The sequence below is a fragment of the Eleutherodactylus coqui genome, chromosome 13 (genome assembly GCF_035609145.1).
Source record: "Eleutherodactylus coqui strain aEleCoq1 chromosome 13, aEleCoq1.hap1, whole genome shotgun sequence".
Lineage (NCBI taxonomy): Eukaryota > Metazoa > Chordata > Amphibia > Anura > Eleutherodactylidae > Eleutherodactylus > Eleutherodactylus coqui.
The window spans coordinates 12400558-12418740 of NC_089849.1; the positions used below are offsets into that span (position 1 = coordinate 12400558).

The 18183-nt window shown below is 45.7% G+C and overlaps 1 protein-coding gene across 3 annotated transcripts in view; it reads left to right on the plus strand.

The window, feature by feature from the left end:
- The window catches only part of RTEL1 (regulator of telomere elongation helicase 1), an 87320-nt gene that overhangs the window by 31008 nt on the left and 38129 nt on the right, over nucleotides 1-18183 (plus strand). For all 3 annotated transcript variants that reach the window (XM_066587427.1, XM_066587428.1, XM_066587429.1), the window contains exons 18-23: nucleotides 4673-4713; nucleotides 7172-7257; nucleotides 7333-7410; nucleotides 7639-7716; nucleotides 7788-7934; nucleotides 9408-9523. In XM_066587427.1, the coding sequence (XP_066443524.1) occupies nucleotides 4673-4713; nucleotides 7172-7257; nucleotides 7333-7410; nucleotides 7639-7716; nucleotides 7788-7934; nucleotides 9408-9523 (546 nt within the window). The remainder of the gene's footprint in view (nucleotides 1-4672; nucleotides 4714-7171; nucleotides 7258-7332; nucleotides 7411-7638; nucleotides 7717-7787; nucleotides 7935-9407; nucleotides 9524-18183) is intronic.

Here is an 18183-nt window from a genome sequence, read left to right on the forward strand (position 1 = left end):
GTTGTACCACCTCTAGCTTGGATACAAGATCTGATACGGGGGCGTGGAGGCTCTAGTACCCTGTTGTACCGCCTCTAGCTTGGATACAAGATGTGTTACGGGGTAGGCATGGAGGTTCTAGTACCCTGTTGTACCGCCTCTAGCTTGGATACAAGATGTGTTACGGGGGGGGCATGGAGGTTCTAGTACCCTGTTGTACCGCCTCTAGCTTGGATACAAGATGTGATACAGACGGGCATGGAGGCTCTAGTACCCCGTTGTACCGCCTCTAGCTTGGATACAAGATGTGATACGGGCGGGCATAGAGGCTCTAATACCCTGTTGTACCGCCTCTAGCTTGTATACAAGATGTGATACAGGTGGGCATGGAGGCTCTAGTACCTTGTTGTACCCCCTCTAGCTTGGATACAAGATGTGATACTGGCGGGCATGGAGGATCTAGTACCCTGTTGTACCACCTCTAGCTTGGATACAAGATGTGATACGAGCGAGCATGGAGGCTCTAGTACCCTGTTGTACCGCCTCTAGCTTGTATACAAGATGTGATACAGGTGGGCATGGAGGCTAGGATACCCTGTTGTACTGCCTCTAGCTTGGATACAAGATGTGATACGGGTGGGCATGGAGGCTAGGATAGGGGGGCATATCCTGTTGGGCCTCCTTTAGCTTGGATACAAGATGTGATACTGATAGGAATAGAGGCTCTAGTACCCTGTTGGCTGTTGAGTTTTGCAGCAAAACAACTTTTCCTTCTAGGGGCTGGATTTTTTTTGACAATGAGTGTTTATAAAGATATATATATATAATATACCGTATTTTTGTACTATAAGACGCATCTAACGATGGGACGCGCCCAGGCTTTAGACTAGTGCTGTTTTTTCGGTGTTATGAAATATAAATTGAGGGGGGGGGGTAATATTTTATTATAATAGTTTTATAATTTGCTATAATAAAGGGGATGTGAGGGGCACACCTGAACGCCCGTCTGAATGAGCCCTGTGTAGTTCTCCGGCACTGATGAAGGGTCCACATGGATCTCCTCTGGATGCTAATCCTGTGTTTTTAGCCAATAAATGATGTTCTTAATCTTCAGTGGTTCTGGAGGATCACATCGTGGTATATATCTTCCTGCACACTTGTACGTTCGCTCTGTACCATCTCTGGGCACTGGGAGTTCACTGTGGAACTGGACACCAGCATTCCTGACAGACTGGAAATGTCCATTTACTCTGCATTCACTCTCACATCGTCTCTCAGTGTTAACCCCTTCTTCAGTAAGGCTTCCGCTCTGTTACCTGCACATTATGCAGCATCGTGGCTTTCTCCCACGACAAACACTCTACCTTTAGCATCCATTCACTGTCGCAGATTGCCTGTGTGCTGCGGGATGGAGGCCGGATTCAGCAGGCTGAGGAAAGAAGAGTTTGGGCAGCAGCCGCAGCTGGGGATCGCTGGGATCAGTCACTCAAGAGTTATTCTAAGTGCAAGCTCCGCTCGCTGCCGCATTACCGATGCTCTGCGCTTGGCGGGACGTGGGACAGACAGGGAAGGGGGAGACCATTCAGACTATAAGATGCAGGGACACCCTGGGAAAGTCCATGCTTACTAAACATGTATCTTATGGTTAGAAAAATACAGTATAAGCAGATATTACACAGATTTCAAGCATTTCCCACCCCATCGGATTTATCGATCACCTGCGAGTGTCGTTAATTATGCATTAAGGGGTTAAGAATTTTTTTTCAAAAATTACAATGAACGCTTTCCTGAAATTTTGTGGTTAAAAAAATTTGGCTTTCTCTCTGGAAAAATTAAATTATTGTTCCAATTTTACGTTAAGGGGATTTTATCACCAATTTTTTATATGAATTTAACCCAAATAGTGAAACCCTTTTATTTAAGCTGTTTTTATTTTCTGAATGTAGACTTTTTTATTCTCTTGTCTACACTTGACTATGGGGGCAGCCATCTCTCTTGTGCTACAGTTAACAGTATTTAGAGATGTGCTTTACAGCAGCCTCGTGGGCCATTCACACACTAGACAGGAGGCAACCCATTGACTTGTATGGGAGACTGGTCTGGGCATGCTCTGTGACCTGCAGGGAGGGGGGAGTAGATGATCACAGCTGATCACCTATTGTTAATGGTGGATCCTATGTTATCTACATATAGGTGTCACCTCTCGGTGTAATCCTGCCTGTGATGTCAGTGAGTTGACTGCTGAACAGCTTCCTCTACAGATCAGAAAGTGACAGACTAGTATTAGGATTAATGGTCCGTGTGCAGGGAGGAGGAGGAGGCGGCGAGCAGTGACTATTGTGAATGGTGGATCCTGTGTTGTCCACATATAGGTGTCATCTCTCAGTGTAATCCTGCTTGTGATGTCAGTGAGGTGACTGCTGCAGACCTTTCTCTACAGATCAGGAAGTGACAGACTAGTATTAGGATTAGTGGTCAGTGTGCAGGGAGGAGGAGGAGGTGAGCTGTGACTATTGTGAATGGTGGATCCTGTGTTGTCTACATATAGGTGTCACCTCTCAGTGTAATCCTGCCTGTGATGTCAGTGAGGTGACTGCTGCAGACCTTCCTCTACAGATGAGAAATTGATAGACTAGTATTGGGCTCGGTGATGAATGTAAAAAATGCAGGATTTCAGTTTTTTGTTTTTTTTTCTAGATGTGACCTCCCCCCCCCCCCCCCCCCCTTCCCCTCATGCGCAGGTCTTCCTACAGCCAATAGTTTCCGAGATATGAATCATCACAAATTATGGTTCTTCGAAAAATTGAATCAGAGCGGCGGACCCCCGGCGGATCAACTACTGATGACCTATTACATCTGCCATACATCAGAAAAGGAATGGAAACGCCGAGTTCAAGGAGCCCCTGTACAGAATTGGCCTGGCGTTAAAGCCGCAGATGCTGTAGGTAGAGTGTATACGGGGCACGTCGGCTACATGGAATGCAGTTCCTTGCGAATGCTGCTACACCGTGTGCGAGGGCCAACTCTTAGGGATCTTAAAAATCACAATGGTCAAAAATGATCTACATCCAGAGAGGCAAGGGTTAATACAGAATGACAATCCTTGGGACTTAACACTGTTAGAGGCCGTACGATGTAGATCAGCGCCCAACATGAGAGAGCTTCTTGCTATATTAATAGCGACCTGTGGACTTTTTGAAGTCCTCAGCAAATGTGGGGAAAGTACAACAATGACACGGCGGATGATAGATTGCACAGATTGCAGGAACATAATGAGAAGGTTACATACAACGAAGGTGGAAGACCAGCTGATAACGACGGCCGGAAAAGATTCATCAGGCTTGGGAATGAGTAGAACTGAGGAAGTTAGCAGTGATTTAATACGAGAACTGGATTAAGATACCATTGCAGCAGCCACTTACGCAGTACGGTCCACGTGTGAACCCAGAACAAAGAACTTGTTTTTGATAATGTTATGCACCACATTGAAAATGGTGAAGGCGCTTTGTTATTTTTGGACGCCCCAGGAAGTACTGGTAAAACACTCCTTTTAAATCCTATAAGCTGAGGTTAAAAGTTGGTGTTTTGGTCCTATTAATGCGGAATCTTGATGCGCCAAAACTGTGCAACGGCCCACGATTACAAATTAAATTTTTATGACTGCAATAGCAAAAAGAGAAAGTGTTTTAATTCCAGGCGTTCTGATAATACTGACGGTTGTGCCTTTTCAATTCAAAAGGCTGCAATTCTCTCTAATAATAGCATTTATGATGACGATCAATAAGGCTGAAGGGCCAACACTTAAGGTAGCAGGTGTACATTTGGAAAAAAGATGTTTTTCTCATAGGCAACTGTATGTGGCGGCTCAGGCGTATACAGACCACTAAACCTTTATATCCTAGCGAAAGGTGATGAGCTTTTGAGCGATTATTTTGCATAAACTACTATTTTGTACTAAGGCCTATTAGTACCAATTAGTAGCATGTGAGCCACTGGGAGTTGTAATCAGGGAACAGACCACCCGCTGTTCTCTGAATAAATTCACTTTGTTCTGCCAAGGGGCTGACAGCTGAGACAATGTAATCAGCGTTCCCCGGGGAAGAACACAGCATGCGGTCCTGCTTATCAGCTGTTCTGCTAAATGATGGATTTCATGCCAAACTGAAATTCATCGTTTGGCAGCGAAGTGAAAGATGGGCACATTTACATGCAACAATTATCGCTCAAAAGATGACTTTTGAAGGATAATCATTGTCTAAATGGGCCTTTAGTGTACAGAACTGCGCTGACATAGCATATTGCAGTTACATTCCTTTCACTATTTCAACTTTTTCAATTTCCAATATACAGCAAAATACAGATTAGATTAAAAAAAACTACAAATTCAATGCGGACGAAGTCGCGGGTAACAAGCTAGTTTATCGATACATTTTGAGGAGGAATAACAGAGCAACAGAACAGTAACGAGCTATAAGGAAAGCTTTGTCATTTGTTGTACAGCAATTCCCTTACGAGCCGAAGCATTACAATGATTTCCAATAATATAGCAAAATATTTCATGGCTATGCTATATACACCGTTATAGAATGCTCATCTGCAGGCTGACAGAATACAGCACACATTGGCAGTTGCTTTGGTTCCATCTACGAGTCGCTCCACCTGTTTGTTATATATGGTATTTTTTTCTTTACAGATTTTCCACAGATTATTTATCGTCTTTGGGGAAGACCATCGGTAATTTGCATGTTATTTTGCATGGCTTTTGTTGTGCACATGAATGTTTTTTGTTTTATGGAATTTTTGTCCAACTTCCTTCACTTATGTGTGCAGGTGATGGACTTTCTGTCTGATCCCTACCTGCTGTGCAGGGAACAGACTTTGTGCATGGGATGAATGGTTTTCCTGTCTGTGCAGGGGTAAACTTCCTTTCTATGTATGGGATGGATTTCTTTTCTGATCCCTACCTGCCTGTGCAGGGAATACATGTTCTGTCTGATCCCTACCTGCCTGTGCAGGGAATACATGTTCTGTCTGATCCCTACCTGCCTGTGCAGGGAATACATGTTCTGTCTGATCCCTACCTGCCTGTGCAGGGAATACATGTTCTGTCTGATCCCTACCTGCCCTGTGCAGGGAATACATGTTCTGTCTGATCCCTACCTGCCTGTGCCGGGAATACATGTTCTGTCTGATTCCTTCCTGCCTGTGCAGGGGATACATGTTCTGTCTGATTCCTTCCTGCCTGTGCAGGGGATACATGTTCTGTCTGATTCCTTCCTGCCTGTGCAGGGGATACATGTTCTGTCTGATCCCTACCTGCCTGTGCAGGGAATACATGTTCTGTCTGATCCCTACCTGCCTGTGCCGGGAATACATGTTCTGTCTGATTCCTTCCTGCCTGTGCAGGGGATACATGTTCTGTCTGATTCCTTATTGCCTGTGCAGGGAATACATGTTCTGTCTGATCCCTACCTGCCTGTGCAGGGAATACATGTTCTGTCTGATCCCTACCTGCCTGTGCAGGGAATACATGTTCTGTCTGATCCCTACCTGCCTGTGCCGGGAATACATGTTCTGTCTGATTCCTTCCTGCCTGTGCAGGGGATACATGTTCTGTCTGATTCCTTCCTGCCTGTGCAGGGGATACATGTTCTGTCTGATTCCTTATTGCCTGTGCAGGGGATACATGTTCTGTCTGATTCCTTCCTGCCTGTGCAGGGGATACATGTTCTCTCTGATTCCTTATTGCCTGTGCAGGGAATATGTGTTCTGTCTGATCCCTACCTGCCTGTGCAGGGAATACATGTTCTGTCTGATCCCTACCTGCCTGTGCAGGGAATACATGTTCTGTCTGATCCCTACCTGCCTGTGCAGGGAATACATGTTCTGTCTGATCCCTACCTGCCTGTGGTGTGGGATAGACTCTGTGTGATGGATGGTCTTTGTGCGAGGGATAAACTTCGCCTGTGCAAGGGATAGTCATTGTGCAGCGGATGGGCATCCTTACAAATGCTAGACCCCTACCTATCTATGGAAGGGATGGGCTTTTTGCTTGTGCAGAGGATGGGCATCCCTTCTGATGCCAGAGCCCTACCTGTCTGTGCAGGGAATGGCCTTTCTGTCTGTGCGGGGGAGGGCCTTTCTGTCTGTGCGGGGGAGGGCCTTTCTGTCTGTGCGGGGGAGGGCCTTTCTGTCTGTGCGGGGGAGGGCCTTTCTGCCTGTGCAAGGGATGGACTCTGTTTGATGGATGGTCTTTCTGCAGATGATGGACTGCCTATCTGATTCCTTCCTGTTTGTGGCGGCATGGACTTTCTTTTTGATTCCCACTTGCCTCTGGGGAGTATGGAGTCTCTGCATTTAATGAACTCTGTGTGGGGAATGGTCTGTGGAGATTGGATGTCCTGCCTGTGGGGAAGGGGAGGGGGGGGGGGGGATTTCTTGCCTTTTTTTCTTCTCTGTAGAGGGTTTGTTTTGTCTGGTTCCCACTTGCTTGTGCAGGGGATGATCTTCATACAGGGGATGAACTTCCCTTCTGATCCTTACCTATCGGGCCAGGGGATGGACTACCCTTCTGATTCCCACCCACCTGTGTAGGATGGACTCTATGTAGGGGAATGGTCTTTGTGCAGGGAATTGACTTCCGGTCTGTGTAGGGGATGGACTTCCTGTCTCTTCCCTTCTTCTCTGTGTAGGGGATGGACTTCCTGTCTCTTCCCTTCTTCTCTGTGTAGGGGATGGACTTCTCTGTATAGGGGATGGACTTCCTGTCTCTTCCCTTCTTCTCTGTGCAGGGGAGGGACTTCCTGTCCCTTCCCTTCTTCTCTGTGCAGGGGAGGGACTTCCTGTCCCTTCCCTTCTTCTCTGTGCAGGGGAGGGACTTCCTGTCCCTTCCCTTCTTCTCTGTGCAGGGGAGGGACTTCCTGTCCCTTCCCTTCTTCTCTGTGCAGGGGAGGGACTTCCTGTCCCTTCCCTTCTTCTCTGTGCAGGGGAGGGACTTCATGTCTCTTCCCTTCTTCTCTGTGCAGGGGAGGGACTTCCTGTCCCTTCCCTTCTTCTCTGTGCACGGGAGGGACTTCCTGTCTCTTCCCTTCTTTGTGCAGGAGCTGGTCTTTCTGTCTCGTTCCCACCTGTCTGTTCTCTGTGGATTACTTTGTGTATTTGTTGGTTTCTCTCTGAAGCTCTTTGTTTGCAGGTAACATCGCTCGTGTGGTTCCTCACGGTCTGCTCATCTTTTTCCCTTCTTACCCCGTCATGGATAAGAGTCTGGAGTTCTGGAAGGTGAGGATGTTGCGCAGTTGAGTTGGTTCTGTGCTAAGATGTGCCGTCATGTCTTGGACTTCCTTTTGCCTGCAGGAGAACGGCCTGAACACACGTATTGAAGACATGAAACCAATGTTTGTGGAGCCAAGAGGAAAAGGATTGTTCACAGAGGTGAGGAGGGTCGGACTACAAGCAATCACCAAATCACATGCTGTCATAGGCTGGAGTTAATTGGCCACCTGGGATATTGGATGGCAGATTTGAAGGAGTTTTCAGATTTTTTTCTTTGTTTGCACACTTGCTGTGTGCTTTATAGGCTTCTATTACAGTGTAAATGTGTTGTATCTTCAGTACGAACCGGTGCGGACTATACAATATAACTAAACCTTACCTTTGTAGGTAATTGATGCGTTTTATGACCGCATACAAGCTCCCAGCAGCACTGGCGCCAGTTTCTTCGCAGTATGCAGGGGCAAGGTGAGTGTTTCATGGGTTCTTATGGTCTGTACACGTAGTTTGCATATTTTATAGTGACTCTTCTTTTCCAGGCGAGTGAAGGGTTAGATTTTGCAGACTGCAATGGCCGAGGTGTGATAATCACTGGCCTCCCATTCCCCCCACGAATGGATCCTCGAGTGGTTTTGAAGATGCAGTTCCTGGATGAGATGAGACGAACACCAGGCTCTACTGGGAAGGTATTGTTATAATTTGAAGAGGGTGGCGACACAATAAATAAATAAAAATTTTATATATATAATATTTTTTTTTAATAATGGGGCACTAATAGCGTCTTTATAATAACGTAGATGCCTATGCGAAGCCCTCTTCCCTTTCCTTTGTACTGCCCCTCAGGATAGGTCATAACTTTCAGATGAGTGGGGTTGCGCTGCTTAGGACTCCCACCAATCAGCTATTTGAAGTGGCCGCAGTGCTCAAGTGAGCGCCGCAACCACTTCACTGCATACCAGGCGCAGTGACCTGCATTTAATGTGGTCGTCCAATTGTAAACTATTGATGGCCCTCCTTAGGAGACGTCAATAAGAGTAGATTAGCAAGGGTCTTCCACCTGGGACCCCTGCTAATCAGCTGTAAGTTGGGCTTTTGTGTTTATGCACTGAGCTGATTTCTGTAGGAAGCAGACAGCTTTGTTCCAACGGCAGAGGCCAGGCTTGGGATTACAGGTATTGAAGTAAATGGGAACTTTGCCCGCAATACCAAGCATGGCCACTGCAGTAAGAATAGAGCCATCTGCTTCCTGCCGAAATCAGCTTAGTGCATGAGCTCAAAGACCCAGCTTGCAGTTGATCGACAGGTGTCCCAGACAGCAGACCCTTGCTTATCTACCATTGATAGCCTATCCCAAGGATAGGCCATCAATAGTTTACAGCTAGACTAACCCTTTAATAGTGTGTGCCCGGTATTACAGCACAGCCCTATTCACTTGAATGTGACTGAATTGCTCTCTGGCAATGTAACTGATCAACATGATGTAACAGGCTTGAGAAGAGGCTACGGCACTCACTTAAACGCTGCAGACTCTTCAATCAGCGGTCCAGCGGGGGTTCCAAGTGGTGAACCCTGACCGATCTGGTATTGATGATCTGTCCTGTGCCTTGGTCCCAGATAAACCCTTTCATGACAGATCTGCAGCTATAGCGGTGCAGAGATAGCAGTCGCCTCTGTGCCCAGGTACCTGAAGGAGCTGCCCTACTGCCACATAACAAGACACCACAAATGGGACTCGGTGGTTGGGGGCCTATTACAGATTATACATTGGAGCCCAGGAGCTTCATATTAGATCTCTGCATATGGAAATCCTAGAGGTGGGGACCATGGCCGGGCCTTCATTGGAATGCCTGGCATGTTATTGTACTTTTCCCTGCAGTGAAAGTGTATAGCCAGAGACCGCTATGGAGGTGCCCCGATGGTAATAAACCACCCCTTTAATGCAAAGCTAAACAAATGTATCAAGGAAAGGTATAAGGATCTCAGGCGAAATCTGTGCCAGTTCCCTCTCCACAGGGATTTACAGTTATTGCACCCCCTACAAGTAGACCGCTGGTATGAGCTATATCAATATCTGCTAAGTAGCCGCTCTTCCTTTCTCAGATTCATTAGATGAATATTCTCCAGATTTTGCTAATTTGCTCACTTTGTTCCACCGGCAGTTTCTGTCTGGGCAGGATTGGTATCGACAGCAGGCTTCTCGAGCCGTCAACCAAGCCATAGGCAGAGTCATCCGACATCGACAGGACTATGGCGCCATCTTTTTGTGTGATCACCGGTAAGAGATTCCTATCCCATGGAGCGTTTAGAGGGAATGTAGAATTTTACAACCATTTGGTCCTACCATTTAGGCTGGATTAACACGGAATGTTAGCGGAATTCTTGCGGAATGACTGCACCAAAGAAAACGTGAGAATTCCGCTGGAAAAGTGCAACTTCAAAACCCCCGGCCTTTAGCCTTGGTTTCTGGAGTGGTTTCGCCGTCGGCATTTCGTTGCGGCTTTCTCTTCCCATACAGAGGAGAGAGGCCGCTGCGGGAGAGAGAAAAGAATTGACATGCTGCGGAATTAAATTCCGCGCCACATGTCAGTTTTAGCGTGGCTTGGCAGCAGCGTGTGGATGAGATTTTTGCAAATTCTCGTCCACTTTGCTGGCTAATCCCGGGATTAGGATCCGCGGGCGGACTTTGTGCACGGAAGTTCCGCCCCGTGTGAACCCAGCCTTAGTATATACAGCCCCTGTGCACAGCTATGGGTCTACGGTTACAGATTGCAAATCTAGTTTAGTCTAAACTTTAGTCTAAGCATATTGTATCAGTTTTAAGAAAACCCATTTAATCACGAGTATATTTAAAGTTGCTTTAAACCCAATTGCATACATGCCGAAACAATACAAATTATTGCAAAAGTGCTCATTAAAACCACTTCTTCTTTTGAAGAGAGTGAAGATTGCATAAAGCAAGGTTTGTAAAGCTATTAAGATTTGATTGTGGCCTCCTGGAGCATTGCCAGTATGTCAATATAAGTGAGCAGGTCTCCCGAACTCCAGGAGTTTATATACAGGACTCTCCACTAATGGGTCCCATGAGTGTTCACTGCGCCCAGCAGACACGATCATGTAATGCAGACCATAGGGGAAGGGGGGCATATTATGATGTTCTCATTGTTAAAGGGGATTTCCAAGAGTGTGATATTGATAACATAACTTCAGCTCCATGGTCTATTGGTGGTCCTGAACAGTGGACCACCACCAATCTGATCTTGATGACCTTACCTGACGGGGTACAGGTCATCAATATGTTATGACCCTTCTACACGGTACGACTGTCAGGCACCAGAGTGCCCAATAGCCTTCCCGACGGTGATTGCTCCTGAGTGAATAGAGGTGGAGCGGGCCTAAGATCGCTCCAGCCGCTCGCCTCCATTCACAGATGACCGATTTCCTGTTTACACCGGCCGATGCAGCATCGGACCAAGGATGATGTTTAGGTCTGCATGAAAGATCTGATCGGTGATAAATCTTTCACTGCACATGTTTATACCTAACAATTATTGTGCAAACTGGTTGGTCTAACAAGTGGTTTGCATGTTAAGCGTGAGGCATAAAAGTGTCTTTAGGCCACTTTTACACACACTGTTAGTTAAAACGCCGCATTTCAATCAGTTTTCGAATACTTTCAATATTTTCAAACCCGTTCGATAGCACTTTTTAACGCATCCCATCATTACAATGAGTGACTAGTAATTATTACAAAATTATATAGTACCAGTGTTTCTGGTGGTGCCACACAGTTTTGCTACATGCACGTCACACACACTGCTCAGTTACATGCGCATAACACACACACAGCACTGTTACATGTACATCACATACACACAGCTCTGTTACATGCATGTCCCACACACAGCTCTGTTACATGCATGTCCCACACACAGCTCTGTTACATGCATGTCCCACACACAGCTCTGTTACATGCACATCACACACACACAGCACTGCTACATGTACATCACATACAGCTCAGCTACATACACTACCGTTCAAAAGTTTGGGGTCACCCAAACAATTTTGTGTTTTCCATGAAAAGTCACACTTATTCACCACCATGCGTTGTGAAATGAATAGAAAATAGAGTCAAGACATTGACAAGGTTAGAAATAATGATTTGTATTTGAAATAACATTGTTTTTACATCAAACTTTGCTTTCGTCAAAGAATCCTCCTTTTGCAGCAATTACAGCATTGCACACCTTTGACATTCTAGCTGTTAATTTGTTGAGGTAAGCTTGAGAAATTGCACCCCACGCTTCTAGAAGCATCTCCCACAAGTTGGATTGGTTGGATGGGCACTTCTGGCGTACCATACGGTCAAGCTGCTCCCACAACAGCTCAATGGGGTTCAGATCTGGTGACTGCGCTGGCCACTCCATTACCGATAGAATACCAGCTGCCTGCTTCTGCTGTAAATAGTTCTTGCACAATTTGGAGGTGTGTTTAGGGTCATTGTCCTGTTGTAGGATGAAATTGGTTCCAATCAAGCGCTGTCCACTGGGTATGGCATGGCGTTGCAAAATGGAGTGATAGCCTTCCTTATTCAGAATCCCTTTTACCCTGTACAAATCTCCCACCTTACCAGCACCAAAGCAACCCCAGACCATCACATTACCTCCACCATGCTTAACAGATGGCGTCAGGCATTCTTCCAGCATCTTTTCATTTGTTCTGCGTCTCACAAACGTTCTTCTTTGTGATCCAAGCACCTCAAACTTGGATTCATCCGTCCACAACACTTTTTTCCAGTCTTCCTCTGTCCAATGTCTGTGTTCTTTTGCCCATCTTAATCTTTTTCTTTTATTGGCCAGTCTCAGATATGGCTTTTTCTTTGCCACTCTGCCCTGAAGCCCAAAATCTCGCAGCCGCCTCTTCACTGTAGATGTTGACACTGGTGTTTTGCGGGTACTATTTAATGAAGATGCCAGTTGGGTACCTGTGAGGCGTCTGTTTCTCAAACTAGAGACTCTAATGTGCTTATCTTCTTGCTTAGTTGTGCAACGCGGCCTCCCACTTCTTTTTCTACTCTGGTTAGAGCCTGTTTGTGCTGTCCTCTGAAGGGAGTAGTACACACCGTTGTAGGAAATCTTCAATTTCTTAGCAATTTCTCGCATGGAATAGCCTTCATTTCTAAGAACAAGAATAGACTGTCGAGTTTCAGATGAAAGTTCTCTTTTTCTGGCCATTTTGAGCGTTTAATTGACCCCACAAATGTGATGCTCCAGAAACTCAATCTGCTCACAGGAAGGTCAGTTTTGTAGCTTCTGTAACGAGCTAGACTGTTTTCAGATGTGTGAACATGATTGCACAAGGGTTTTCTAATCATCAATTAGCCTTCTGAGCCAATGAGCAAACACATTGTACCATTAGAACACTGGAGTGATAGTTGCTGGAAATGGGCCTCTATACACCTTTGTAGATATTGCACAAAAAACCAGACATTTGCAGCTAGAATAGTCATTTACCACATTAGCAATGTATAGAGTGCGTTTGTTTAAAGTTAGGACTAGTTTAAAGTTATCTTCATTGAAAAGTACAGTGCTTTTCCTTCAAAAATAAGGACATTTCAATGTGACCCCAAACTTTTGAACGGTAGTGTACATTCTTCATACAGCAGGGATAAAAAGCAGCACAGCAGAGTCCTGCACACACTGATCACCCCCTGGTCATATGACCCCAGACTGCTCCCACACAGGTGACTGATCAGATGACGGTGACATCATGACAGGTCCTGTAAGCACACGGTTGCTGTAGGTGTTCGTTAGTATTTCATTCCCTACAAACTCCCTGCGGCCTCAGTTGCTATGGAATAGGACCTGTGATGATGCCATCATGTGATTGGGGGTGGAGCATGTAACTCACTGACTAGGGATGAAAGACCTTTGATGATGTCACCGTTTTGTGATCAGCGGCAGAGCATGTAACTTACAGACGGATAAGTGGTTGTTAGTAGTTTGATGAAGTGTGTTAAAAAGCGCTGAAATACAGCAGACCGCGTTCGAACGCTCATCCCAGAAGCCCCTTTAAAATCAATTGAGTTTTAACAGCGTTTAGCGCAGCGTTTGAAATGCCACGCTAAACGCTGTAAAAAAGGTGTGTGAGAGAGTGGCCTTAGGCTTGGTAAACCCTTTTAAATGCCTACCATGCGTGCTGGCACGAGGTCACATTAGATGGATACATTACTTTTCCTGTACTGATCCTGAGTTACATCCTATATTATACTCCAGAGCTGCACTCACTATTCTGCTGGTGGAGTCACTGTGTACATACATTACTTATCCTGTAGTGATCCTGAGTTACATCCTGTATTATCTTCCAGAGCTGCACTCACTATTCTGCTGGTGGAGTCACTGTGTACATACATTACTTATCCTGTACTGATCCTGAGTTACATCCTGTATTATACTCCAGAGCTGCACTCACTATTCTGCTGGTGGAGTCACTGTGTACATACATTACTTATCCTGTACTGATCCTGAGTTACATCCTGTATTATCTTCCAGAGCTGCACTCACTATTCTGCTGGTGGAGTCACTGTGTACATACATTACTGATCCTGTACTGCTCCTGAGTTACATCCTGTATTATACTCCAGAGCTGCACTCACTATTCTGCTGGTGGAGTTACTGTGTACATGCATTACTTATCCTGTACTGATCCTCAGTTACATCCTGTATTGTACTCCAGCGCTGCACTCACTATTCTGCTGGTAGAGTCACTGGGTACATACATTACTTATCCTGTAGTGATCCTGAGTTTCATGCTGTATTATACTCCAGAGCTGCACTCACTATTCTGCAGGTGGGGTCACTGTGTACATACATTACTTATCCTGTAGTGATCCTGAGTTACATCCTGTATTATACTCCAGAGCTGCACTCACTATTCTGCTGGTGGAGTCACTGTGTACATACATTACTTATCCTGTAGTGATCCTGAGTTACATCCTGTATTATCTTCCAGAGCTGCACTCACTATTCTGCTGGTGGAGTCACTGTGTACATACATTACTTATCCTGTACTGATCCTGAGTTACATCCTGTATTATACTCCAGAGCTGCACTCACTATTCTGCTGGTGGAGTCACTGTGTACATGCATTACTTATCCTGTACTGATCCTGAGTTACATCCTGTATTGTACTCCAGCGCTGCACTCACTATTCTGCTGGTAGAGTCACTGTGTACATACATTACTTATCCTGTAGTGATCCTGAGTTACATCCTGTATTATACTCCAGAGCTGCACTCACTGTTCTGCTGGTGGGGTCACTGTGTACATACATTACTTATCCTGTACTGATCCTGAGTTACATCCTGTATTATACTCCAGAGCTGCACTGACTATTCTGCTGGTGGAGTCACTCTGTACATACATTACTTATCCTGTACTGTCCCTGAGTTACATCCTGTATTATACTCCAGAGCTACACTCACTATTCTGCTGGTGGAGTTACTCTGTACATACATTACTTATCCTGTACTGATCCTGAGTTACATCCTGTATTATCCTCCAGAGCTGCACTCACTATTCTGCTGGTGGCGTCACTGTGTACATACATTACTTATCCTGTACTGATCCTGAGTTACATCCTGTATTATCCTCCAGAGCTGCACTCACTATTCTGCTGGTGGAGTCACTGTATACATACATTACTTATCCTGTATTATCCTCCAGAGCTGCACTCCCTATTCTGCTGGTGGAGTCAGTAGCTGTGACATGAAAAGCTTTGCCTAACAGTGACATCGTCCAGATCTGTGATTACAGGGAGTTGTGTTGGGTGCTCTCAGCCTGTGGGTATAAACCCTTCAGCAGACGCTCTCAGCAATGGCATACCTCCTCTGGGATATTTGTACAGCTGGATTATGTAACGCTCGCTGACGTCACTGCAGGAGACAAAACCTGCGTAAATCCACCTCCCCTATAAACATGATGCAATGCATGATGGGTGAGGCTTTTTAGCCCCACGTCACGCGCAGCCTCCCACCATGATGGGGTATGTGCTGCGTTCTGAGGAACTTCTGCTCTTGACATTAAGAAAAAAGGAAGCTGGTTTATGTATTTATGGGGAATCGGTGACGTCGGAGGTCAGACCATGGAAGGGAGATATTTTTAGAAGCCCCATGAGATGGCAAAAGTCGTATTTCATGGTACTGCGCCCCAAATGCATCGTGGGAACTGAGTAATTAATCCCTTAATGACGTATTTTTCTCCCCACTTTAAAGACTTTATGACCCCTTGTATTTTCCCATCATCCTCGCTGTCTGAGGGTTCTTGTTGTTGTTTTGCGGACTGAGATGTGTTTTTCAGTGTTTCCATTTATTGTGCCGCATAATGGACTGAAAAACGGAAAAAAGTGGAGTGAAACGGAAAAATAAACGCAATTCCGTTCTCTTTTGGGGGTTTTGTTTTTAGGACCCGCCCACTGCAGCACAAACGACATGATGGCTTTATTCTGTGGGTCCGTACGATTAACAGGATACTAAATTTATAGGTTTTCTGGTTTTTGTCAAACTTTTAATAAATACAATCTCTTTGGTAAGAGACGTTCCGCCGTCTTCAGACCACCATAACTTTATATTTTCCCAATACCATTCTCGTGCGGGGGGCTCGTGTTTGTGGGACTTCCTGTCGTTCCTATTGGTAACATTTTGCAGTACATGCAATTTTTTTTATTGCTTTTAAAAGAAAAAAAAAATTTCTTGGAGACTGGGCGACCCAAAAAAGCCCATTTCTGGTATTCTGTTTTGTTTCTTTTTTCCCTGACATCGTTCACTGTGCGGGATAGATATGTTACTTTGGTGGATCGGACTTTCACAGACTCAGCGATACCAAATATATATTTTTTTGTTGTTGTTTTTAGCTTTTATTGACTTTTTAGTTTTTCCAATAATTAATAAAACTTTTTTTTTAACTCCTTTTTCCTTTTAAGTCCCTATCAGGGACTTGAACTAGTTTTGATCGCTCATAGAGTATAATGCAGTACCATAGTATTGCACTATGCCACATTCTGACAGTCTATCAGCCATGGTAGTGCTGGGAGCCTTTAGAATGTCCCAGGCTGCCATGGCAATTCATCATGGGGGAAGGGGGGGCAGTCACTGTTTAGGACTTCACACACTGATTGGGGCATTTAAATGCCACTGTCAGATGCATGTAAAGGGTTAATAGCTGTGATCAGCGTTCATGCTGATGGCTGCTGTAGCGCGCTGGAGTAGCAGGGATAAATGGAGCGGGATCAGCGATCGATCCTGCACACCCAGGACGTAAATGTATGTCCTGGGGCGTGAAAAAGTTAACTAGAACCCCTCACCAGTTTTGGGCAGATTAACTTGCTTACGGACAGGAGCTGTAAGGTGGGCAGTTAATGGCTATGGCTTCCAAACCCGCTTCATACCCGGCAGGTGCGGTCTGTCTGAAACTGCTGGCCTCAGCCTGCAACGGCCACGATCAGACATTGCTCTGATTGGCTGAGCCAGCTCTCGATGAACCAATCAGAGCAATCTCTTGCTGGAGGCGGGGTAATCAAATCCCTGTTACCATCAAAAGATGCTCTGTCGGCGCTGACAAGTGCCCGGAAGCCTGCAGGAACGCGGCAGGGACCTAGACGGCGCCAGCTAGGTGAGTATTCCTTAGTTAGTGTAGCTAGGGTGTTTAGCGCTGTCAGAAACGCCGAACCATGTTGTGCCGCATTTTTAGTAGCGCTGAAACCGCTGTCCATTTATTTCAATGGGCGACACACAGCGGAAAACGGCCAACGATAGAACATACATCGCTGTCAAAGCATTGAAATGAATGGGAACGCTGTACAGCATTTAGCGCGGCGCTAAAAATAACACCTGTGTGAGGGAGGCCTCAGATTGCTACAATGTATCAGTTTGCTACAATGTATCAGTGCAGGTGGAACACAGGCTGTTCTGTTCAAATCTCCCACATGTTATCAGTTCGCAGAACAGAAAGTCTGACTGGTGGGAAAATGAAACTACAGGGAATGTAAGAACGGCTCAAACTTCTTCTTGGCACAGAAATCTCTACATGTGCCCCATTAGTAGCGCGAAAAATATCCAGTCTGTACTTGGTTTCTTATCACATATCCTCCAATATGTCCCTTGTCACAGTAACAATCTTATCACCCATGTGGGAGATAATTCACTGCAGTCCGATTACTCGCAGTTTCATGTAAGAAGGATTACAGCGCAATATAAAGTCACAGAGGTGAGAAAAATGCTCAAAGACACAACTCACAGAAAAAGAAGCCAGATGAAGGATATGTGCTACAGGAAATGCTCAATCACCATGTGACCTGATAGCATGCAGCAAGCCAGATTACTATATAGAGGATCAGCAATGCAATATAGCATGCGGTCTGCTATAGATGCTGGAGGAGCCCAGGATGGCATGCCTGTGTGGCACACGTTTGATGCAGGGCAATCCACTGCTTTGTCAGTGCAGGTTGTCACCCTGTATGTGTGGCACACATATCTATGGCAGTCATCCATGGTATCGGTTCATATTGTGCGGGCTAGGTCTGTTGGCAGTCGCCCCTCCCCCACCCTGGGTTGAGTGGCTGCTCAATCAGCCTGCACCTGAACATTGTTGCTCCTCCTATATAGCAATCTGGCTCGCTGCATGCTATCAGGTCAATTTTTTTCTGTGAGTTACAGCATAATATGATCTAGTAAATGGGCCGGCCGTATAATTGGTCCTCCGTGTCCAGTCCAGCGGTCTGGGAAGGTGCTGGGTCGGGCTCACACGGGCGGATTCCGATTGCAGGATTCACGCCAAAACGCGGCCATTATAAAGCATGTAAAATCGCTTTTTCAATCAGACTCGCAGATGCGATTTGCGTATTCTGTGAGCGAAGGAAAAATCGATTTTGTCGCGGACT